Source organism: Notolepis coatsorum (assembly GCF_963971535.1).
Source record: "Notolepis coatsorum genome assembly, chromosome: 10".
In the NCBI taxonomy this organism is placed as follows: domain Eukaryota; kingdom Metazoa; phylum Chordata; class Actinopteri; order Aulopiformes; family Paralepididae; genus Notolepis; species Notolepis coatsorum.
The window spans coordinates 92540705-92567060 of record NC_140174.1 but is presented as its reverse complement, the minus strand read 5'-3'; the positions used below and the strand labels follow the sequence as shown (position 1 = coordinate 92567060).

At 46.7% G+C, this 26356-nt stretch overlaps 1 protein-coding gene across 1 annotated transcript in view; it reads left to right on the top strand.

Annotated features, from left to right (window-relative positions):
* The window catches only part of bin3 (bridging integrator 3), a 131216-nt gene that overhangs the window by 72151 nt on the left and 32709 nt on the right, over positions 1-26356 (top strand). Inside the window, exons 4-6 of the mRNA XM_084322774.1 lie at positions 5900-5961; positions 11517-11653; positions 23865-23905. Coding sequence (XP_084178900.1) covers positions 5900-5961; positions 11517-11653; positions 23865-23905 — 240 coding nt within the window. The remainder of the gene's footprint in view (positions 1-5899; positions 5962-11516; positions 11654-23864; positions 23906-26356) is intronic.

Genomic DNA, 26356 nt, shown 5'->3' with positions numbered 1-26356 from the left:
TTTGCCGCTGTAGCGGGGAACCAGGAGATGATGGAGTGGGTGAGGATGGACTCAATGATGGCCGTGTAGAATTGGGCCATCATGGTCCTCGGCAGTTTATATTTCTTCAACTGCCGGAGGAAGAACATCCTCCCCTGGGCCTTCTTGAGCAGGCCCGTGATGTTGAGCTCCCACTTCAAATCCCGGGAGATGGTCATGCCGAGGAGGTCACCTGAGTGCCTCCCAGTATGATGGGAGGGGGCAGGGCTGCTTTCTTCCTGAAATCCACTACCATCTCCACTGTCTTTTGAGCATTGAGCTCCAGGTTGTTGCAGCTGCACCAGCTCTGCAGCCTCTCGATCTCCCTCCTGTAGGCCGACTCGTCCCCCCTGGAGATGAGACCCACCAGGGTGGTGTCGTCAGCGAATTTCAGGAGTTTGACCGAGGGGTGCAGAGAGGCACAGCTGTTGGTGTACAGGGAGAACAGTAGTGGGGATAGAACGCAGCCGTGCGGGGAACCGGTGCTGGTGGACCTAGAGCTGGAAATGCTCTTCCCCAGCCTCACCCGCTGAGACCTGTTGGACAGGAAGTCGGTAATCCACCTGCGAGTGGAGGCCGGCACCTGCAGCAGGGATAGCTGGTGCTCCAGGATGGGTGGAAGGATGGTGTTGAAGGCCGAGCTGAAGTCCACATACAGGATCCTGACATAGTTGCCCGCGTAGTCCAGATGTTCCAGCGTGTAGTGCAGAGCCATGTTTACAGCATCCTCTGTGGATCTGTTGGCTCTGTACGCGAACTGCAGCGGGTCCAGCACAGGATCTGTGATGAGCTTCAGGTGGGCCAGGACAAAGCGCTCCAGGACCTTCATGACCACAGAGGTCAGGGCGACAGGTCTGTAGTCATTAAGGCCCGTGACCTTGGCCTTCTTGGGGACGGGGATGATGGTTGAGGCCTTGAAGCATGCTGGGACGTGACACAGCTCCAGCGATGCATTGAAAATGGTGGTAAACACCGGTGCGAGCTGGTCAGCGCAGTGCTTCAGGGCAGAGGGGGAGACAGAGTCCGGGCCGGCCGCCTTCCGGGGTTTCTGACTGGAAAACAGCCGTTTCACCTTTCTCACACTGACGGGGGATGTGGGGGGGGCGGGGGGCCCACTGGGGGGGGGGGGGGGGCACTGGGGTGGGGGGATGGAGGTTGTGACCGAGTGGGTGAAGGAAGAGGGCGGGGGGGAACCTCTTTCTCAAACCTACAGTAAAATGTGTTTAGCTCGTTCGCCAGGGGGAGGTTATCAGGCGCCTGTGGTGACTTCGGCTTGTAGTTTGTAATGGTCTTGAGGCCTTTCCAAACGGAGGAGGAATTCCCCTCAGAGAGCTGCTGCCGCAGTTTCTCTGAGAAGCGAAGTTTCGCCTCCCTCACCTCTTTGGCGAATTTGTACTTGGCCTGCCTGAACCGATGAGCATCACCACTGAGCCTGGCCACCTCCTTCTCCGACCTCAGCCGCCTGAGTTGGGCTGAAAACCAGGGTTTGTTGTTGTTGTAGATCTTCCTAGTGCGGAGGGGGACACACACCTCCTCGCCGAGGCTGATGAAGGATGTCACAGTGTCTGTGTAGTCATCCAGGTTGTTACCAGCCTCAGGCCCCGCCCACTCAACAAAGTCCTGGTCACAGCCTGCCCTCTCCAGCCAGGCGCGGAGACACTCGCATGCCTCACTGGACCACACTCTGAAGCTCCGCACTACAGGTTTTGATTGTTTTAATCTCTGCCTGTAGCGAGGGATCAGGTGGATGAGATGATGATCACTGTTGCCCAGTGCAGCACGGGGGACAGAATGGTAGGCCTGCCGAATAGTACAGTAGCAGTGATCCAGAGTGTTCACTCCCCGAGTTGGGCAAGTGACTTGTTGCCTGTATTTAGGGAGAGACCGGCTCAGATGAGCCTGGTTAAAATCCCCCAATACAACAACAAAACTGTCCGGGTGGTTGCGTTCAACATTCGTCAGCTGTTCGGCCAGCGTGTCTACCGCTGCGGTGACGTCAGCGTCAGGAGGAATGTAAACACAGGCGAGGATGTAAGAGTTGAACTCACGGGGGGAATAGAATGGACAACAGCGGATGAAGAGGGATTCGATAGCAGAGGAACAGTGTTGGTGAATCACTGTCACATCGGAACACCAGCGATTGTTAATAAAAAACATAAGACCCCCTCCACGCGACTTACCCGCCGCCTCGAAGTCCCTGTCGGCACGAAACGCAGAAAAGCCCTCCAGCTGTACAGCCCCGTCTGGGACTGATGGCTTCAGATGGGTCTCCACGAACGCAAAGACAGCTGTGGAGTGGAAGTCCTTGTTTCCTGCAACCAGCCACCGGAGTTCGTCCATTTTATTTGGTAAAGAGTTCACGTTTCCGAGGAATATACCGGGAAGTGGTGGCCGCGATCCCGTCGCCAGAGGCGAACCAGACAGCCACCTCTCCTTCCCCGTTGCCGTCTGATCCAGCGCACAGCACTGGCGAAGAACGCAGTCCCCCTGACCAGTACATCCAATAAATCCCTGGAACGGGTGAGTAGTGTTGGGAAAGTGTCCGATGGGTTTGAACACCCGATGTGCAGAAGTTCTTCTTTGGTGTAGGACGTTAGACAGGACACAGATACAACACTGAACAAACAAAACGCAGCACTCAGGAGGGAAACTGGTATCTTATCTTCTTGTCTCTCTCTGGAGAAGACTGTAAGCTAATTTCCAAAAATGTTGGCGTGTTCCTTTAAGAAGGTAGTGTCCAGACTAATCGGAAGGCTGCCCAGGAAGCCGCTTGCCGTCTTTGGAGGATCACTTACGGCGTATAGCACAGAGGACTTGCTAAAACATGCACACATGTTGAAGGGAAATGAGAAAGAGAAGGATCAGGTTTTCTCCTGTGATGGTCGTGTGGCTGCTTTTCACACAACGAGACTTCCCCCAACCATCTTTTAACCCGGAAACTCGCCTGGCGCCTGTTAACGCGGCACGAGTCGCCCGGAGTGCTGCTCTCCACACGGCAGCTTGTCCCAGGAATCTGACGCTGGCTTCCCAAGCCCAGTAATGTCAACCTGGGAATGATTTGACGAGTGATGAGAAGGTGTAGCACCCCCCCCCCCCCTCTTTATTTATACAAAATGAAATCCCATCAATTAACTGTAATTTCAGTAAAGCTGAAGGGGGGGCCAGGGGGTGGGGGAGACTTCCCACCATCGTTAAACATGAGCAAATCAACCACGGCTTCCTCCACGGCAATATTACTGGACAGAATGGAATGGAAATCCAATGGTCACCTATCAAGTTTCTTGACATTGGATTTAGGTTGAGTTAATGGCTGCAGCAAGGTGCTTACCCACAAGTACTTTATTTTGTCCTGGTTCCCAAGACCCTGTTCAAGGCATCTTGTATGTAATACAGATGGATATTCTGTCCGTCAGATAAATGTTTGCTGTGTTAGTTAGTAAGGGTGTACCCTTCAATCCAACAACAATATGATTTAATTTAAATTATTAAGGCAAAGATTTGATGCAACATTTTTTATTTTCTTTTATCCTGATTCAATTAATTTAGATACTTTTAAAGACTAATATATATACAAAAAAGAGGTGACTGATTCAGTTAGCAATAATTCAAAATAATTAGGAATTAATTAGGGCTGTCTTAAATACTTCGAAGCTTCGTTCAATGGGCATGGGATTCGAATATGAAAATAAAATTTGAATTTTAAAAATAAATATGTATTTTTTTATTTTATTTTTTTTGCTAAATCAACTCTGCCTCTCTTTGTTAACTACAACAAGCAATGCTGTTTGTTATTTAAGATGAGGTCGGACTCGGCACTGACAGATTTGTGTTCATTGTGCTGCTTTTATAAAGCCTCAAATGACTGCTTACAATATTTCATGAAAGCAAAGTGTTTCGTTTGTCGAAGATTTAAAAAGGTTTAAACTTTACAGCACTGACAAAGTTGAACAAAGTGCTGTACAAGTCCCACAACATAAAAAAAATTATATATATATAAAAAAAATATATACTTTTTTTAATCTCGAAGCTTCGAATTAAAATCTGATCTCGGCCCCCGAAGCCCTAGAATTAATAAACGGATACCCGCATCGATCTCTATTCATTTTAATGATAAATTTTTACTAGAGATGCTCGATATTGGCTTATTTTTTTTATTGATCTTTTTCCCCCTCCTTTTTCCTCCGATTTTCTCCCATCCCAATGTTAGTCGTTATGCCAATTCCCAATCCCCTTCCTGGTCGCTGCGCACTTACCCCCCACAGTCGGTCTGGGAGAGTGGAGGCTACCACGTGCTTCCTCCGACACACGTCCAGCCAATCAACCGCTTCTTTTCACCTGGCAGCGCGGATTCTCACTGAGAGGGTGTAGCGTGTGGAAGGATCACATTATCCCACTTAGATCCTATCCGCGCTTAGCAGGCGCCCCGACCGAACTGTAGGAGTCGCTGTTTACAACGACCCGGACCCACCCCGCCAGCTTCTCCCACCCTCTAATACTGCCAATTGTATTAGTGTGAACGGCCAGCCAAGCTGGTGACAACCCCGGAGCTGTGAGCTGGACTCGAACAGGCGAATCCAGCCGCTCCGGGGTTGGTGACGAACGCAATCTCCGTTACGCCACCTGACCGCCCGGTCGATATTGGCTTTTTTACCGATACCGATATACCGATATTGTCCAACTCTTAATTTCCGATACCGATATCAACCGATACCGATATATGCAGGGTCCCCCCCCCCCAAAAAAATTGAATAATTTCAGGTAATTAACATTACATATCTCTTGTTGTGGAATTAACACAACATTATGCATACTTTTGACACTAAATAAAATCAGAATTTGTTCTTACTTGCTTCCCTGGGTAAATAAAGGTTATAGAAATGTAAAAAAAAAAGCGATACCGATATTTTCCGATATCACATTTTAATGCCGATATTGGCCGATAATATCGGACATCCCTAATTTTTTACCGATTGATCCATTTGTATTTCTACATTCACGGCGACGCCTCACTCACAATGCATCAATTATCTCGTAACACCCCTGCTAGCTAGATGTTTAGCCAAGCTACCGCTCCTCAATGAGAAGTTCTTGTTTACAGTAGATCAAAATGCCCAGTGGTGCCCACGTGTGCACAGCGTGGTGGTGACGGCCACATGGAAGAGATATTGGATCACTACTATATCTTCTCTAGTCTATATGAATCCCCCAGCAGGGGATGGAAAACGGGAGCCCCCCCTCCTGCTTCCCCGTTAATCAAACCCTGAGAACTGACGTGACTGCTTCTCTCAGGGGAGTTTTCCAAACAGCTCCTCGTTTTCCCTTAATTGATATAATGAACAGCGTGCGTTTCAGCCTCCGTCGTCCTGGTAATTGCCATTTTTAACACCCATCATTCGAGTATGTGCACAGGGATGATTGAAGACATTAATGCTTTTAAGCCCAAATGTAGTTGACGGCAGCAAGGAGGTTTCTCAGTGTTTTTTAATTAGCCGAAGGATGTCATAATAATGTGTTTTTATATGGAATCAATGAAAATGTGTAATCCCATTTTAGGGACCCTAGTTCCTCTGCTCGCTTCCTTTTGTTAGGTGTTTATTTGGTTCTTGTGGATTAGACCGTTCCTTTGCCCAATACAGAGGAGGCTATAGATTAAAGGGTTCTGGACATACTGTACTCGTCGTCTCATTTTCTCCCCCACTGTCTCTCTCTCCCACTCTGTTTCTGACTGCTGGCTTTTCGTTCTGGCCATCTCCTCCGCTGCTGCTGTTTCTCATGCAGACACACGAAGCCCATGAATCCAACTGTTCCTGTTGCCTGCTTGTATTAACCCACTAGACACCTGAACCTGACTAAAAATAACTCTTGTATCTTTGCCCCATAGGTTGGAAGATCAGACAAAGAAGCTTCATAAGGACATGAAGAAAAGCACAGAGGCAGATATAGGTGCGTCCTTCTTTACTGTTGATTTTTTTAAATAAAATTGTATTGCCTATGTCTTTCTACTATTTCTCTGCCCATACCTGTACCCCCCCCCCCCCCCCCCCCCATGCTGCTATGGCGCCCGAATTTCCCCAAGGGGTTCAATGAAGGAATATCTTATCTTATCTTGTCCTTCCACCAACCCAGTGCCTTACATACTTCTTGTTGCATCACTGATCAGACTCAGTTGTTACATACCGTTCTGGCACTTTATAACTTACTTGATGTTGCTTGGCAGGTTTTTCAAGGTTTCTTGTATGGTCTGCTCTTTGTTGTGTATCTTTGTAAACAGACCAGAGGCATTTGAATATGTAGGGCCGTTTTCATTATATAAATGGTAAATGGCTGTATTTATATAGCATTTTACTATTTGTTTTACCCATTCACTCACACATTCACACACCGATGGTGGAGTCAACCATGCAAGGTGCCAACCTGCTCATCGGGAGCAATTAGGGGCTAAGTGTCTGTCTTGCTCAAGGACACTTCGACACGCTGCCCGGGAGGAGCAGGAATCGAACCGGGAACCTCCGGATTACCAGATGACTGCTCTACCTCCTAAATCACTGTTGCCCCTCATTAAAAAATGTTGTAGTAATTGTCATAGAATAATCGAAGCTTCAGTAGAAATTGTCGTAGAATAACCAAAGCGTCAGTAGTAATTGCAGGAATTTCCCCAAGGGGATCAATAAAGGAATATCTTATCTTATAATAATCAAAGCTTCGTTCTTCTCGAACAAGAGTTTCTCGAAGAGAGCTGTGGGGTAGATGGGTTCTCTGAAGGTTCATGTCGTTGCCTGAGAAGAACTCATTCTCAAATTCTGATTATAGCTATTTCTTATGCTGATCTAGGCACATTTTTGGAAGAGTAATTTTTTTTTAAAGCATTGGAATAGTGATTTTGACGTAGATTACCATGGCAGAGATTTCAGCTTCAAAGCCTATATATATTGCAGATATGGATGCTCAATATTGGCTTTTTTACCTATACCGATATTGTCCAACTCTTAATTTCCGATACCGATATCAACCGATACCGATATATGCAGGGTTTCCCCCCCCAAAAAATTGAATACTTTCAGGTAATTAACATTACATATCTCTTGTGGAATTAACACAACATTATGCATACTTTTGACAATAAATAAAATCAGAATTTGTTCTTACTTGCTTGCCTGGGTAAATAAAGGTTATAGAAATGTAAAATTTTTTTAAAATAAAATGAAAACCGATACCGATATTTTCCGATATCACATTTTAATGCCTATCGGCCGATAATATCGGTAGGCCGATAATATCGGACATCCCTAATTGCAGATCTTCCTTTTGTTCTACTCGGGTCGTATGTCATTTTGAACATTCTTCATAATAAGGCTAAATTTGACTTTGATCTAAATCTATTCTTTTACGTAGTATGTTTCTATGTGTTATATTGCATTCTTTGTGTGTGTGTGTGTGTGTGTGTGTGTTTGAAATGGGTATATTTTGGAGGAGCAGCAGACTTTGCCCCTGGTAGGTAGCTACTTGTGGGGGTGGAGGAGCCGGGATGGCTGTGGGAGTGAGAGGCTTCTTCATTTCCTCTCCTTTGTGTTCTGGAATATGGATGTCTGCCTCATCAAAGTATCGGAGCTGTCAGGCCCTCATTATAGTTAATGGATTCCATCTGTTGCACCAACCAACAGCCACCCAACAAAGGAGTGGACCTGCGTCCTCAACATGTCAGCACTGCGTGGCCGACGCGGCTCTCCGTATCAGCCATCATTTATCTCAACTAGAGCAGTGATGGGGAGGGTTCTGTTGAACTCACTGACAATTAGCTGATGAACGGTAATGACATTTTAAAGGCTTTTTTCAATTTAAGCCTAGGTAAGGAGATGGCCATGCTCTCTCAGCAGCATGTGTATTACAACAGGGTATCTGCAGGTTATTAAAAAGTCTTAAATTTATAATTCTCAATTTTAAGGCCTTTAAAGGTATCAAAAAGTCTTGCATTTCATTTGCACAGGTATTACATTTTTGGAGCGGCAGCCCAGCTGTCAGGAGATTAAATAATATTAATGATTAATTAATCATTTGTATTCAAGTAGTTTTTTTTTCGGGGCTACCGGGAGCTTGGTGTGTGTGGCAAGAGCTTTTATGGAACGTGCAAGAATTTAAATTGCAGTGCAAGTGAACCCAAGTGCAGCCACCAGTTAAGCCACCAGTTATTTTTTTTGCTAGTATGGTTGTATACTTGGTATTACATTTGGCTCTAAGTAGTATTAAAAAGGTCTTAAATGTAACTTGTTGAAACCCGCAGATACCCTAGGCTGTACAAGGCCATACGTGTCAATGGTATTTTTTTTTTTTATTAAAATCCCTGTCCTTCAGCTCATCTTTTGATTTTCATGACCATAAAAGCAACATTTCTCGACCAGGCATGTTAGACTGGGTCAAATCAAACCAGTCATTGCTTGTCATATGGACTGAAATCCACAAACTCAACCTTTGCGTGATTGATTGGTTGAAAATGGGTCTTGAGGGAGTGTGAACCAGACGAGGGGGGCCTAAGTAGGATCTTGATGTCCCCCCCCCCCCCCCCCCCGCATCCTCTTCTCGTCCACTTGTGTCTCCTCCTCAATGCGGCTCATTTGTTTTGACGGCGATGCTATAATCTGATACGTGCTCCCTGTGTCTAAAATAAAGTGGCGGGATTGCAGATTAACAGTAATTGTTAATTGGTGCTGTCAGCGTAGGAACGTTTGCACAGAATCCTAGTGCTTTGGTGAATATTCATCAGAACCCTGACGCCACCCCCTCGCATCCTTACAGTAGAGACAGCGCTTGGCCCTTTCTACCTTTTTCGGTCTTCAATTCTTTCACAGTACTTTCATTTCAAACCTTTATTTAAACTCTAAAGGCAACTGAGGTTTCCCTCATTTACAGTCACATCGAGTGTACATACAGAGTTAAGCACAAAAAAGGCATTTAAAATCACACAGAATATAAAATCATAACAATAAGACAAGTAAGGATAATAATCAATTAAAACATGTACAACTTCATTGACAGAGGTTGGAGATCAAGGTTTTAACTCTGCAACAGAGGGGAGAATCTCAAGCTTTGAGGACTGTTTGAGTTCATCCCATGAGCTAGAGGGGCATCATAGCAACATGCAGAGTTACCCTGTTCAGAGCAAACTATGGGGACCTTAAGGACCAGCCAGTCACTACAACGGGTTCCATAGGTACCAAAATTCCATTCCAATAATGATGTAGTATAAGGAGGCTGGTAGCTGACCAAGAATAGCCTTAATATTTTAACAAATACCAGTGTCTGTTGCACCTCTCCATCAGCGCCCCCCCATTTGCGTGAATTGCTCGTAACCTGAACCTTGGCTAGTGTGTGCCTGTGCTGTTTGCTTGGTTCCCTTAAAAAATTAATGAAATGCATTGTAAAACATTTTTAAAAGACGTGTGAAAGATAAAAATGACCCTGAATGAAATTGGAATGAGGTTGAGTGTTGTTCCACCCTACCTACTTGGGAATGGGATGCACCAATTTATTGGCACACAATTGGTATCAAGCAAATGGTGCATTAAAAAGCACAGTCAGAATTTTGTTCTATTTCTTTGTTGGCCGGTTTGTAGAATTAGCATTTCTGTTTCAGAGTGAACAACAAGAATAACTTCAACAAAGGCTTTTGTTGTTTAAATAACAAATATCATAATTTCAGTTAATTTCTCCTTTGATTTACATTGGTTGTGTCATGTATCTGTTACAGGGAATGTTGTAATCCCACTGCTCTTGAGAAATCACTTGATTATCCGCAGTAGGCATATCTGAAAAGATAAACCTGTTTTTGGATTGGATTGCATAATCTTTATTGTCCCAGAGGGGCAACACAACCAATACACATCATAATAAAATACATATAATAAACATAATATAGTAGATGTTATCATAATAATGTTGTGATCTAAAGACACTAAGAGTCCATCTGTCCTTTGTTAAACTGTGTGTGCTATAGCAACTATGCCTTCAGCTTTTTTAAGAACCCAACAGCTGAGGGAACAAATTATCTCTGATATCTGTTTGATTTGGCGCTCCTGGGGAAAGTGCACCTCCACCCCGATGGCAGGAGTGGAAACTCTGCATGAAGAGGGTGTTGAGGGTCCACCAGGATGACCTTTGCCCTCCAAGTGGCTCTAACTTGATAAACAATTGGCTAAGACCATTCAAGTTGGTGCCAAAGTTGGTATTTTGGCAAAGTTTAACAATGTTTCTGTAACTGCTTTTCATTAACCACGCTGAGGTTTCCAAAATAACAAATCATTTCAAAAGTAAAAATTTACTCAACGAATGATTAATAAAACATTTTCAAAAACAATCCATCAATGTTAAACCCTTCGACTTTCTCAAGAAAAACTCTGATTGGCCTTTTTGCAAATGGGAGTCCGTTTTGGCAACAAACGTAATTTTGTCATCCAGGATGGGGCCCAAGTACCTATGTTGGCTTACTGTCTTTTTTTAAACTTAAATTTATTATTAACATATTTGGCTTACTGTCTACTCTCCACAGCTATGCCATTGATAAATGTAGGTGCCGTGACGGGACTTGTCGTGACGGGTCGATAAGCATCTTTTTTGTTGTGGAGACAATGGAGTTGCAAGTATGAGTCATCGCACCATTTGGTGGAGCTGTCCAAGCCTGGCCCACCTCATGGTCCTTCCCCCGGATTATCAGCAAACTGGATCATGGGCCTCGACTCAAACGTACTCTGGCAGTCATTGGTGTAGATCACAATAACGAGGGCGGCAAAACACACCCCTCAGGGCCTCAGACAGAGTGTCATTAACATGGGTACTCTGTGACCTCATTGTCAGGAAGTCGACCAGCCCACAACCAAAGTCAACACCAGATATGTCAGAAAAGCTATGAGCCAGAATATGGGGCTGCATGTAGTTGAAAGAAATCAACAAAGCATTTATAAGCGTCCACACTTCTCCTTGCTCTCGAGGAGCCCAGCGACAAAGTCCAGCATTATTGTTGTGCCGTCCTCTTCCGGTCAGTTACACTCTGTGTCGTGATCAGTAAGCTCTTTTGTACTTGCATTTGAACTCAAACTTGATCAGTATCTGCCTGGAAAAAAGGCAAACATTTTGCTGCATCCCATTCCCTACAACCTACCAACTGTATTGGCTATAGGATCCCCCCCTTCTCTCACCCATGTAGTTGTGGTAATCCGGAGGTTCCCGGTTCGATTCCCGCTCCTCCCGGGGCAGCGTGTCGGAAGTGTCTTTGAGCAAGACACTTAACCCCTAAATGCTCCCGATGAGCAGGTCGGCACCTTGCACGGTCGCCTCCTCGTCGTGTGTGTGAATGTGTGAGAGAGTGGCTAAAATGTGGGGAACAAATTGTAATGCGCTTTGGATAAACGGCGCTGCTATATGAATGCGGTCCATTTGCTGACGTAGAACAGTGGTTTCAACAGTAATGTGTTCTATAGTAATGCTCCCCCTGTGTGTGTGTTCCTCAGCCATGTCCAAGGCAGCGGTGAAGATATCAGGGGACCTGCTCAGCAACCCGCTGTGTGAGCAGGACCAGGCCTTCCTGGACTCCATGAACGCCCTGGACACGGCCATGAAGAGGATGGACTCCTTCAACCAGGAGAAGGTCAGTCACGAGCGCTCTCTCTCTAGCTGCTCCTCCCCTCTCACTCACTCACTCACTCACTCACTCACTCACTCACTCACTCACTCACTCACTCACTCACTCACTCACTCACTCACTCACTCACTCACTCACTCACTCACTCACTCACTCACTCACTCACTCACCACTCTCTCACTCACTCTCTCACTCTCTCAATCACTCACTCACTCATTCACTCATTCACTTACTTACTCACTCACTCCAGCTGCTCCTCCCCTCTCTCTCACTCACTCACTCACTCACTCACTCACTCACTCACTCACTCACTCACTCACTCACTCACTCACTCACTCACTCGAGGCTCAAGGCTATCATTCATCATCTGAAATCCACAATGCCCCAACCCTGGACACTTTCAAAACTGCTCTCAAAACACACCTCTTCACCAAGGCTTTTCCCTTAGATTAGTTTAGGTTCATTATCCCTTACCTCCCCATTTTTCCCTTTTCCCCTTTTGCCCCCTTTCCCTAGCCCTCTTGATTGTAAAGCGACCTTGGGTTTCCTGAAAGGCGCTATAGAAATTTGATTATTATTATTATCACTAATGATGGATACGACACTCATCTCTGTGTCCTTTATGAGAAGGTTGGTTGGTCCTCGCTGATGGAGAGGCGCAACAAACACTGGTATTTGTACATTTTTAAGGCCCTTATTGGTAAGTTACCTCCTTATACTACATCATTATTGGAATATAATTTTGGTACCTATGGAACTCTAGTGACTGGCTGGTCCTTAAGGTCACCAGAGTTTACTCTGAACAGGGTAAATCAGCATTTTGCTATGATGCCCCTCTAGCTCATGGAATGAACTCCAACAGTCCTTAAAGCTTGAGATTCTCCCCTCTGTTGCAGAGTTTAAAACCTTTTATCTCCAACCTTTGTCAATCAAGTTGTACATATTTTAATTGATTGTTATCCTTACTTGTCTTATTGTTATGATTTTATATGCCTTTTTTTGGAAATGAATTTAATGACTTGGCCGGAGGTGGTCGGAACTAGCCTTCACTCACTCACTCACTCACTCACTCACTCACTCACTCACTCACTCACTCACTCACTCCTTCTGCTCTTCCCACTGTCGTTAGTCAGCGTCGGGGGTTAATTTCTCTTGAAACATTCAAAGGCAGAAAACAAACGGATTTGTCTGATGTTTTCCTTTGAGTCAATATTTCATAACCTGTGGACTTGTAGTCTTTCTGCCTTTCCATTTCTTGTCCTCTGCATCTGTAGCCCTCCGCTCCTTTAGGCCTAACAAAATAAATTGTTTGGTTCCTGTTGGTTGTCAGTTAAGGCCATGGATAGGTAGGGAATTTATTTAAAAAAAAAATCCCACGGCGACTATGGATAGGGAATTTCTTTATTTAATTAAAATGTTCACGACAACATGGATGCATGTACTCTGCCAGCATGTTTAATATCCATAATACTAAAGGTTAAAATACAAAGACACTGTACTACAAAAGTACAATGTACAAAGATAGTAGTATTAAAAATGCCAACCCTAAATACTACTCACTAAATATCCTGACGTCGGAGAGCTGTGCAAATATTGTGAAATACTTGCTTTTTATATATTCTCATTATTGACATGGACTGCACTTTTTGACTAAGATTTAACTAAACGTTATTGTTAAAAAAAATTAAAATAATAATAATATATATATATATATATATATATATATATATTTTTTTTTACTCATAAAATAATTTGGGTCGCACCTAAGTTGACAGGGTCGGTCGGCAACCGGAACCAAACCATTTTTTTTGTTAGGCCTTAGCAGCTCATCTCATCATGCAGGGGCACAGATACTAGATGCATTTGTGGCCCGCCGGTGTCAAAAAGAACTCCTGCAATAAGAGGCGGCTTCACTTAAAGCACAAATCCACCCTAAAACAAACTCGCCAGATGTAATTCCCATAATGGCTCAGTCTAGATTTGTGAACGTCTTCCCTAAAGCTAGAGAGAAGAGAACCAACACTCTTAACCTGTTAAGCTCTATGGGTCCCCCAATTGGGGCTGTTCTCGTCATAAATCGGTCAATACAGACCGTATTAATTAATGTTGTGTTTCTTTTTCAAATGTAGCCAAAAGTAAAGACCCTAACCCTATCAAAACAGCAGTCAAAGTGTATATTTTCAGCACTACGTTTGTTTACGAATGATTTGCGTCAAAGATGCAAAGAAAAATTATAATGTATATTCTCCTTTTTTGTTTCATCACAATTTACTCAAGCCTAGTAACGGACACAATATTTCTGACACTGGGAATACATTCCCTCAGATCCCTAGATGTCCCTAGATACCAAGAACATGCTAATGGACCTTGTAGAAGTGGAGCAATCTCCCATTTACTTAGGTATGTATTTTAGGCGGATTTTCAGAAAATAGGGCTAGGGCTCAAGAGGTTAAATGATCGATACATTTAAATAAAAATAAAAAAATAATTCTTTAGCTTGACAATGTAATTTTACTGCAATAGAAATGATTGGAATGAGATGAACAGACTGAAAAGATTCTTATTAGATAAATGACTATGTATATATTTTTATTGCAGATGGTAACAGTTTTCGGTTGGGGACATAATTAATAGTTAATAATAATCAAGTTGTGGTCAGTGTGTTAAAGAGGCACTATGCAATTTATTGTACATTGTTTCATGTACAGTTGGCCAGTTTGTGATGCACACTAAAGAATCCAATAAGCTTTCATGTCAATTCTGTAAATAGATTTAAAAAAAAAATGCCTGCCGTTTGCCTTTTTATGGGTATTTTTTCTTCTTCAGTTGCACAGATATTGTGATGTATCGTGGATGAAATCTCTTGCAATATATTGTGATATTATTGCTATTGAGGGCCAAATTCGTAACAGTATCATATCATAGTTACGCGGATCGTCCCACCCCTAGTGGCACATTTTGTGGAATGTTTTGAGCTTCAATCAATTATTTGGTCATGTATAAGTCTTACAAATATAGGATGTATAGTAAAAGTGCAAATGTTTTTCAAAGTTAACCAATTTATACCAACGAGTAAGTGAAGGACCCAGGCCTAGAACTGCGCCCTGAGAGAGGGAACTGCACCCTGAGAGAGGTTTGCCCTGAGTGGGAGGTTCGAAGGGTCGAAGTGGGTATCAAACAGGAGGGAAGACCGTCAGGTTTTAAACTGTGGATACCAGAAACAGAGAAGGTAAAGACGACTTTAAACTGTTAAACAGTAATCCAGAACTATTTTATTGCACTGTAAAAAAAACTGATTTTATATGTCTGCACTTTATGTGCTCATTTCATGTCTATTCTATTCTACTACTTATTGCATTGCACTATTACACTATTTTACTCTGTCTATTCTATCTTACTCTTTTTATTATTGTCTATTTTTTAAACTGAATCAAACCATAAACAAGGTGGCCTGTTGGGATGTTAGATCCTAATTTTATATGTCTGCACTTTATGTGCTTATTTTATGCCTGTCTTTTTTCTGTTGTGAAGCACTTTGAGCTGCAGTTTCTGTATGAAAGGTGCTATACAAATAAAGTTGTATTATTATTATTATTATTATTATTATTATTATTATTATTATTATTATTATTATTATTATTATTATTATAATGTTGACAAGGCAGGCTCAACATTCCGGAACCATGAAGCAGACTGTGAGATGGCTGGCTTGGGATCAGCTCCAACAGCACACTAGCTAGGCCGAAGTAGCAAAACAGATCTGATCAGCATTTATGAATTCTGTTCTCTGAAAATAATATTATTTCCAAGGGAGATCTACTCCACATATCCTTATCAATCATTCAATCAAACACAATGTAATATGCTGCGGCTCACTCACAGCCCCGTCACAGGTGGCATTTGAGTCCCGTTCCTGAGGTTTCAGAGAAATCATTACCCTTATGCAGATGTGTGCACAAATGCAGTTCTCGAATTTAACTACAGTATGGAGGTCAATGGGGAAACTGCACCATTTGCAATTATTCTAAGTAACAAAATATAGGTATTTAAATGTCATACCATCACAAATAAAAAATAGAATGTTGTATCTTCTCAAATACATCTCAAAATAATGTAGAAATAATTTGTGGAACAGGATTTGACAAGTTAAAAGGGGTGAATAGCCTACATTTTATAAAGTGAGGCTAATTGTGGAAAGCAATGAGCAAAGAGAAAAAGGAAGAAAAGAACATCAAAACCACAAATGTAAAATTGTAGTGTGTATATATGGATCAGAGTGATGATCCCCATGTTATTTATCCTCTTAACCCTTTCACTGCCACACGACAGCCGGTTAACCCTTTCACTGCCACACGACAGAAGGTTAACCCTTTCACTACCACACTACATACGGTCAACCCTTTCACTGCCGTCGGTCGTGTGAGAGTAAAGGGTTAACCTTCTGTCGTGTGGCAGTGAAAGGGTTAAAAAGCCTACCCTTCACACTGTAGTGCCCTGAGGGTGACCCCTTCACACTGTAGTGCCCTGAGGGTGACCCCTTCACACTCTAGTGCCCTGAGGGTGACCCCTTCACTCTGTAGTGCTCTGAGGGTGACCCCTTCACTCTGTAGTGCCCTGAGGGTGACCCCTTCACTCTGTAGTGCTCTGAGGGTGACCCCTTCACTCTGTAGTGCCCTGAGGGTGACCCCTTCACTCTGTAGTGCCCTGAGGGTGACTCCTTCACACTGTAGTGCCCTGAGGGTGACCCCTTCACTCTGTAGTGCCCTGAGGGTGACCCCTTCACTCTGTAGTGCCCTGAGGGTGACCCCTTCACTCTGTAGTGCTCTGAGGGTGACCCCTTCACACTGTAGTGCCCTGAGGGTGACCCCTTCACTCTGTAGTGCTCTGAGGGTGACCCCTTCACTCTGTAGTGCCCTGAGGGTGACCCCTTCACTCTGTAGTGCTCTGAGGGTGACCCCTTCACTCTGTAGTGCTCTGAGGGTGACCCCTTCACTCTGTAGTGCTCTGAGGGTGACCCCTTCAGACTGTAGTGCTCTGAGGGTGACCCCTTCACTCTGTAGTGCTCTGAGGGTGACCCCTTCACTCTGTAGTGCTCTGAGGGTGACCCCTTCACTCTGTAGTGCCCTGAGGGTGACCCCTTCAGACTGTAGTGCCCTGAGGGTGACCCCTTCACACTGTAGTGCTCTGAGGGTGACCCCTTCACACTGTAGTGCTCTGAGGGTGACCCCTTCACTCTGTAGTGCTCTGAGGGTGACCCCTTCACTCTGTAGTGCCCTGAGGGTGACCCCTTCACTCTGTAGTGCCCTGAGGGTGACCCCTTCACACTGTAGTGCCCTGAGGGTGACCCCTTCAGACTGTAGTGCCCTGAGGGTGACCCCTTCAGACTGTAGTGCCCTGAGGGTGACCCCTTCACACTGTAGTGCTCTGAGGGTGACCCCTTCAGACTGTAGTGCCCTGAGGGTGACCCCTTCAGACTGTAGTGCCCTGAGGGTGACCCCTTCACACTGTAGTGCTCTGAGGGTGACCCCTTCACACTGTAGTGCCCTGAGGGTGACCCCTTCACACTGTAGTGCCCTGAGGGTGACCCCTTCAGACTGTAGTGCCCTGAGGGTGACCCCTTCACACTGTAGTGCTCTGAGGGTGACCCCTTCACTCTGTAGTGCCCTGAGGGTGACCCCTTCACACTGTAGTGCCCTGAGGGTGACCCCTTCAGACTGTAGTGCCCTGAGGGTGACCCCTTCACTCTGTAGTGCCCTGAGGGTGACCCCTTCACTCTGTAGTGCTCTGAGGGTGACCCCTTCAGACTGTAGTGCCCTGAGGGTGACCCCTTCACTCTGTAGTGCCCTGAGGGTGACCCCTTCACTCTGTAGTGCTCTGAGGGTGACCCCTTCAGACTGTAGTGCCCTGAGGGTGACCCCTTCACTCTGTAGTGCTCTGAGGGTGACCCCTTCACTCTGTAGTGCCCTGAGGGTGACCCCTTCACTCTGTAGTGCTCTGAGGGTGACCCCTTCACTCTGTAGTGCTCTGAGGGTGACCCCTTCAGACTGTAGTGCCCTGAGGGTGACCCCTTCACACTGTAGTGCCCTGAGGAAGAGAACTTGCAATGCCACAAGAAATCTTAGATCAGGCAGAGAACAGAATGCCATTCAAACAGAATGCCATTAAAAAAATCTGTATCATTCTTAAAGCAAAACAAAAAAGAAATCCTAAAACTGAGGTAACTCTCCCAAAGCTAGAAACCTGAAAAGTTGAATCAAAGAGTGTAATATGTGATGTCATCAAGAGAGCAAACTCTGAGCAATGATCCATTGCAATGAATTGGACAATGATTATGTTGAGTCGGTTCTGGACTGCCACATGTTTCCTAAAAGATCGAACTGATCGCGTTGATTAATCCGACTGAAGTATTTTTAATTTATTTATTTTGTATCCACGGTAACGCATATGACTCAAACAAAACATCTAGAACAACAAAAGAATCAGAAGGCCAAAGTACGGCTAAATTACTAACCGCTATCAAGCAGAGGCATGATGTGGCAAATGATTATTCAGCAGCGCTGGGTAAACAGATCTATTTGCAGCCTGTAAGTCCCCTTGTGGAAAACTTAACAGGTATACATTTAAAGCGCTTTCCTGCCAACCCCTACATTCCTGTGCATCACCTCCAGCTGAATATTCCACTTGTGAAATAAATTACTTTTCTCAGTGCCGTTGCGTCACAGAACTCCACCATGTTTTTTTCCTGATGAGGGCATTTGGAGATCACTAATTGTACCCAACACACTTGCGCAACACTTAATGAGTGGAACAATAGGAATGAACTGAACAGTCAGAATGGTTCAGCAACGCCGAGATATTAATTAGTCTATCTACCAAATTGAGGTAAGGTGGGGAAATGGATTGACGGGAGTTACGCCAATAACCTACTGTATATTATTAAAAGTGACAATGATACTAAAACCAAATGTCTCAAAAGACAAATTAATCAAGTTCATATCCATCTCCCGTTTGTGAATGAATGGGAGGGCTACAGTGGCTCAGGAGGTAGAGCTGTCGTCTGGTAATCAGAAGATTCCCAGTTTCGATTCCGGCTCCTCCCGGCAGCGCCTTTGTGTCCTTGAGCAAGTCACTTAAAATATACAATATCGGAAGTATGACAAATATATCGCAGTTATCGCAGTATAGATTTTTTGGTCCCGCCGCTATTGGCCATGTATAGTTCTGCAAACCATTGGGTAAAAAGCGACAGACTTCATCCTTTTCTATCAGTGACTGTAGTGTCGACGTAAAAACAACAGCAACCAAAATGTATTTAGAAATCCTTTTTTTGGCACGGCTCTAAATGTGCAACAAAACAAGGCGGTCCGAGTCAAATTTAACTCTCCTTTCTACCAGGCATTCAGTCTCTCCTGCATTCCTGCACAGCTTTGACTCACAAATCCTTCACACTATTTGTGTTCACATCTCGTCAAATTTTACAGGAGCCATTTTGAGTGACTGGACAAAGTAGAGCGCCGGTTGGACGGCGCCCATGGGCTCGTGACCCCGGGGGTTGCTTCGTTCCAGAATCTGGCTTGGTGGTCTGCCAAGGAGAGTGCGCCTGCCATTTTGACTGTTCTCGAGATGGAATCACTTCTCCGTCCCTCAGATGGGATATATCATTTTCACTCTTTTTCTTTTTTTCTCATTCATCCTTATGAACTTGGAAGCCTTGACTAAAGTAGATACTTAACCAGTATTGCTTACCACGCCTCGCTGACTTTGTGTTAGGAATTATTATCATCATCACACATTCTACGTCCATGTCTTTCTCCTCCTGTCATCTTGAGTCCGTAATTGGATGGAAGTCGTAGCTTTAAGCACAATATCCTCCACCGCCTTCCTCTGAGCTCCCCCCCCCCCCCCCCCCCGGCTACTCTCCTAACCTTGACCTCCGCTTAACCGCGAGGGAGACTAGGTTCCTCCTCTCTGACCGGACCCTACTTGAGCTTGCACCCCCTTCCTCATCCACCTCTTTCACTTCCATCACTCAGTCCTGAACTGTAGATATCTCTTCACGGCTGTTGTGTATTTTTACATCGCTGGCGTTCCTCGGGTCGGTAACAAAAGGTGCAGGTTGTCTGTGGAGTGAGTAGGAGTGGAGGTGTCGGCTGGCTCGGCAGTGTAATTTCCCCTGTGCGGTTCTGTGGCCGAGACGGCGCTCCGGCCAGGCGGCTTGGAACCAGTGGAGCACGACACATGGGTCGTCCCGTTATGACGGGTTGTACCTGTTTGAACAGATGCTGATCCGTAGAGAGATGTCATCATCGCCGCCACTATGTCATCTCGTGATTCTCACTGCGCCGACTCAGTCTTACCAGGACTTCTACACGTTTGGCCGGGCGTCATGCCTTTTTCTGTAATGTGGCTAAAAGCAAGCTGAAGGCAAAACGATGATTGTGGACACTATTTTTGTCAGCCCCCCCCCCCCCCCCCCCCTTTATCTGGAACATCACCTCAGGTTTTCTGAAGTTCTCAAAACCCAGCGCAGCTCTTGCCCAGAATGCTATTCAAGCTCTCCCTTCAAGCCCACTGTCGATTCTGACGGCACCACCGCCGCCCAATCTCTGGTTGCTCAAGCAAAACAGACACAAAAGCAAACCACCCTTTGCTCTCCTCGTTGTTGAGACAAGATTCTGAGCCGCGGGGTCTGCCAGGGAGAGGGAGGGAGAGAGAGAGGGAGAGGGAGAAAGGGAGAGAGAGAGAGAGAGAGCTAGCTACATAAAACGTGCAGCGATAATGAAGGCAGCAGTGGCCCCGGTCTGTGTTTTATTTCTGGGGCTCGAGGAGGGCGCGCAGGCCCGCCGGGCGCACTGCTGCCGAAGCCGGGCCCCGGCGTAGATGGCGGCGGAGCGGGTGGAGGATGCTCCGTTTGGAGGGGGTATTGATTTCCTCTGCAATCTTGCAGTGTATTTTCGGGAGGCCTGTGTGCCGGGATGGCCTCTGCCCTGTGACTCACTGATGGAGACCGCTGCTTGTGCCTCGGGCTCCGCTGGGCTCTCCGAGGAATCCTTCTCTCTCCCCCCCCTCCCTCCCTCTCTGTGGGAAGGGGTAGAGGGTAGAGGGCACCAGCATGCTTAAGCAAATCCGCCGCGGTGGTTCTCCCCGCTCGCTGCCTGCTCTCACCTCAGAAGCAGCAGCGCAGCTCCAGTCGGGGAGGAGGGGTGGCGGATGAGAGGGAGGAGGGTGTGTGTGTGTGAATATGTAAAACAGAATTCCCATGTACTTATTTGTTATTGGTTCTCTGGTTTCCCCTCAAACCACAAAGCCTCCATCTTGTACTTGGAAAGCTGCCTGCGTGTGAAGCAGCGAGTGTTGTTGTATGTGTTCTCTCTGAGATGGTCAGGGTATTCTCAAAGCACAGCTGTGATCCGCTTTCTTGTTGTTGTTGTTGTTGTTGTTGTTGTTTTTTTCTTTGTGTTTTTTACTTATCTTTCCAATAATGAACGAACATATGATTAGCGGAGCTGTTCCTCATGCAGCTGTCACCGTGCATCTTTCATTTCTCCCTCAGTGTTCCTCCCGAACGCACCGCGCTGCAGTCGTTTGCCAGGTTAACTTAACACTTTCTCTGCCACGCTTATATCCATCAATGTTTGATCTCTGCCACCAGTCTAAGCCTATGGAGATGTTTACCTTCTTTGCAGGGCTATAACTTTTTAAATTGTATTGCTAAATTGACATTACTATGGCCCATTCAACATCGATTATCTATCGTTCAGGATGTAGGAACGTTTTACTTTTTCATTCACACATTCATACAAAAATACCGCCTAGAATATAAATATGTTTTTATCGTTTTCTGCAGTAAATCCTAGAACGTGAGATATACGCATAAATGCATATATACATTATCAAATGGCATTTGTTGCCGATACACGCTATATTAAAAATTTCAACTGTACATGGTCCTAGGGCTGGGCGATATGGAAAAAAATCATATCGCGATAACGATATGATAATTTTATTTTATTTCTCGATATCGATAATTATCGAATTGTTATAAGTATAAAAAAAATAAAAAAAAAATAATTTTTTTTTTTTTTTTTTTTTTATCAACAGATGTATGTTTATTTTGCAGCAATTCTTTGTCATTGCCGCCATCTTTAGTGTTACATCCCCTCACACTCCAGTTCTCAGGCTGCAGCTGGTTTAAAAGCTAAAGTAAACCGGCTTCTCTGCTGGCTGTGGCTCCAGAGGAGTTGAACAGTTCTGGCTCTGCTAGTTTATTTTCGATCTTTTGGCGCTTTTTTGGTTGACAAACCACCGCACATGTGCACTGTGACTCGTGACTGGAGTCTAGTTCTGCTAGCACACATAGCCTACTGTGTACAGACTGTTTCAAAATGTATTTTAAATTAGAAAGCAAACAAAATAAATGGACAAGAGAAAAAGAAATCTGAATTTGGTCAGTATTGTCATTTGGACAAGCAAAGCCATTACTTTAAGTTGCAGGCAAGAAAGACAAGTCTGTCCACTGTCTCTGGTTTTAAAACTGCCCTGTTGCAGGTTAAAAAAAAAAGAAAAAAAAAAAAACGATTTTTCGATTTTTTTTTATTTCGATATTCGATATCGATTATTAAAATATATCGCGATATTTATCGTTATCGTTATATCGCCCAGCCCTACATGGTCCTAAACGTTATGACTGATCATGCGCGGGTGAACGGAGGGGGGGGGGGGGGGGGGAATCGTTTATAATTCTGTGATCGTCGTTAAATGATTTATGTAGTATGGGTGATATATAGATCAGAGCAGTTTGCATCGATAATAATAAACAAAAATGCTGAAACTCACGACGGCCTACTCTTACCGTTGGGCATACTGGAGCAAACAGATCCCAGTTATGTGATGGGGATCGAGGCGATCCATTTCCGGTTTGTATAATACTAATACACGCCCAAATCATGTGGATTATTGAGTTATGGCAACGATCCATATCCACAGTGTGTGTCTTGAGTCCCGCGGCGATAAACGAGTGGCCGGACGGATTTGGGAAACGCACCGAGCTCCAACGGGCATATCCGGTTTGGCAACTCGCCGATCATCCACCAGGTGGCAGTATTGAAGCGTTGCAGAGTTGTGCTGAGTTCCACAGCATCAGCCAAGGCTCCGTGAGTGAAATATGAATACCATGGCGAAAATATGAAATATGATCAGAATAACGTCGTACGCCGTGATCTGGCAGAATTCGCATGAACTTGAAACCCGTTGTATGACGTTATTGGCGGAGAAAGTGTTAAGCTTCCCCCGTCAGATGTATATAGAAGATCTAGGAGTCGTTTTGAATCTGCAATGTAAATGACGCTGGAAAACTTTTATTAATTTGCGTGCTGCCAACTTCCGCCAACGAGACTTGGGATGCCGTGGCTGGAGGCCTCGAGATGAGATGTTCGTTTAACTTCCATTTAGCTCCCTTCCCTCCCCTGTCAGCTCCGGCAAGCATGGAGAATGCAGGGAAATATATAAACTGTTATTGTTTAAATGTTTGCTTGTGAAGAACTTTCATCTCGTAAGGCAACCCCCACCCTCCACAGGACTTGAAATCAGTGGGGCTTTTGCTTTCAAGTCCGTTCCCCTGACGATTCCATCCTTTTTGTATCGCGAGCTCGATGAATATTCAGGGTTCCTCCTCGGGGCTTGTGTACAATATAAAAGAGTCAACGACATGAAAGTTTCTTTGCAAAGCACCCCCCCCCCCTCCTTTTCTTTTGAGTGTTCCATATGAAATACACAATTGAATACCTCAGACGATGAACCACGTACGTCCGTTTTTACGTTTTCAGAGGAACAGTGTTTTTGCCAGACGTTTATTTTCTAAAGATGGTACGTTGGTGCACTGTGTTGAGTAGTTTCTTGTGATGCATCACGTTCACATGGGGGACCCTGATGTAAACAAGACGAAAGTCTTTCTCTGGTCTGCATCCCCTTAACAATTGTGTGTATTGAGCCGTACTGTATTATACGCATTCTGCAATCTCTTAATAAACTTTTCAATCAATCACACTCCCGATGAGCAGGTCGCCTCGCCTCCGCCCTCAGTGTGTTGAATGTGCGAGTGAATGGGTAAAAATGTGAGGAACAACATTGTAAAGCGCTTTGGATAAAAGCACTACATAAAAATGCACCATTTACCATTTAAATAAATCTAATGTTGACTTTGTTTGTTCCACCGTAGGTCAACCAGATCCAGAAGACCGTGATCGACCCTCTGAAAAAGTAAGTGCCCCGTTCTTTATCCGTGACCCACTCGCGGCGCGGCTACAGTATATTGCGTGACGACCTATAGTTCTTTGGAAGTCTTCCGCTGTACAGGGGGATGAAGCGCGCCATGGGAAATCTCATCTGTGGCGCATCGGGGCTGGAGCGGAGGCCCGGCAATAAAGCACTACAGAATAGTAAAACTGAGAGAGAGAGAGAGAGGGAGGGGGGGAGAGAGAGAGGGAGGGAGTGAATGGGGCTGCTGTGTTGGTGGTGGTGGATCTGGAAGAAAGTTTATTTGGCTCTCCTTCTCTACACTCGCCCCCATCTGAGCACGCCGTGAGTGCTATTCCATTCCTGAAGCCGAGCCCATGTCTCCCTCACTCCCTCACTCCCTCGCACACACACACACACACACACACACACAGCTCAGTGGAGGGAGTGGTCAGGCTGGGAGTAGAGATCCCACCCGTCTTCCGAGTGCTTATTAAGGTCCTGCTTCCTCCTCCTGGCTCCTCCCCGGAGGCTGCTTTTTTGGAGGGTGTGTGTGCGTGGGGGACAGAGTTTGTGTGCACCATGTGCCCTGAACACTGTGCAAGAGAGCGCACGCATGTGTTTGTGTTGTAAGTTTGCGTTGAACCCCCCCCCCCCCCTCCTCCTCCTCCTCCTCCTCCTCCTCGAGCCTATTAGCTAGCTAATCCGTCTCAACAAGCGCTCGGCTCTGTATCTACGAGCCTCTTCGTATCCGCGGCTCCCTCCACTCTGCGTCGGCTCTGGGTTGGAGTCGGGTGTCTTTGTGTGCGCTGCTCCTCCTCTCCCCTTCCCCGTGCGTGCTCCTCCTCTCCCCTTCCCCATGCGTGCTCCTCCTCTCCCCCTTCCCCGTGCGCTGCTCCTCCTCTCCCCCTTCCCCGCGTGCTGCTCCTCCTCTCCCCTTCCCCGTGCTGCTCCTCCTCTCCCCCTTCCCCGCGTGCTGCTCCTCCTCTCCCCCTTCCCTGTGCGCGCTCCTCCTCTCCCCTTCCCCGTGCGTGCTCCTCCTCTCCCCCTTCCCTGTGCGCGCTCCTCCTCTCCCCCTTCCCTGTGCGCGCTCCTCCTCTCCCCTTCCCCGTGCGTGCTCCTCCTCTCCCCCTTCCCTGTGCGCGCTCCTCCTCTCCCCTTCCCCGTGCGTGCTCCTCTCCCCTTCCCCGTGCGTGCTGCTCCTCCTCTCCCCCTTCCCTGTGCGTGCTGCTCCTCCTCTCCCCTTCCCCGCGCGCTGCTCCTCCTCTCCCCTTCCCCGCGCTGCTCCTCCTCTCCCCTTCCCCGCGCTGCTCCTCCTCTCCCCCTTCCCTGCGCGCTGCTCCTCCTCTCCCCTTCCCCTTGCGCGCTCCTCCTCTCCCCCTTCCCCGTGCTGCTCCTCCTCTCCCCCTTCCCCGTGCGCGCTCCTTCTCTCCCCCTTCCCCGTGCGCTGCTCCTCCTCTCCCCCTTCCCCGTGCACTGCTCCTCCTCTCCCCGTGCGCGCTCCTTCTCTCCCCCTTCCCCGTGCGCGCTCCTTCTCTCCCCTTCCCCGCGCGCTGCTCCTCCTCTCCCCTTCCCCTTGCGCGCTCCTCCTCTCCCCCTTCCCCGTCCGCTGCTCCTCCTCTCCCCTTCCCCTTGCGCGCTCCTCCTCTCCCCCTTCCCCGTGCGCGCTCCTTCTCTCCCCCTTCCCCGTGCGCGCTCCTCCTCTCCCCCTTCCCCGTGCGCGCTCCTCCTCTCCCCTTCCCTGTGCGCGCTCCTTCTCTCCCCCTTCCCTGTGCGTGCTGCTCCTCCTCTCCCCTTCCCCATGCGTGCTCCTCCTCTCCCCCTTCCCCGTGCGCTGCTCCTCCTCTCCCCCTTCCCCGCGTGCTGCTCCTCCTCTCCCCTTCCCCGTGCTGCTCCTTCTCTCCCCCTTCCCCGTGCGCGCTCCTTCTCTCCCCCTTCCCCGTGCGCGCTCCTCCTCTCCCCCTTCCCCGTGCGCGCTCCTCCTCTCCCCTTCCCTGTGCGCGCTCCTTCTCTCCCCCTTCCCTGTGCGTGCTGCTCCTCCTCTCCCCTTCCCCGTGCGCGCTCCTCCTCTCCCCTTCCCCGTGCGCGCTCCTCCTCTCCCCCTTCCCCGTGCGTGCTCCTCCTCTCCCCCTTCCCCGTGCGCGCTCCTTCTCTCCCCCTTCCCTGTGCGCGCTGCTCCTCCTCTCCCCTTCCCCGTGCGCTCTGATGGCGGAGCAGTGACAGGATGGAATGGTTCTAATTTCCTCTTCCTGGTGGGCGGCAGCGGACGTGTGGGCAGGCTCTGAATATGGCAGAGAGCCCAGCCTCCCGGGCCCAGAGCAGAGGATTGGTTGGAGCGCAAGACTGTCCCAGGACAACACACACACACACACGCACACGCACACACACACACACACAGAGAGACCGCATTGGACAAACATATTGTGGGGAGCCTCTATCTTAACAGGATGGCCTCATGAGGCCACATAAAGTTAG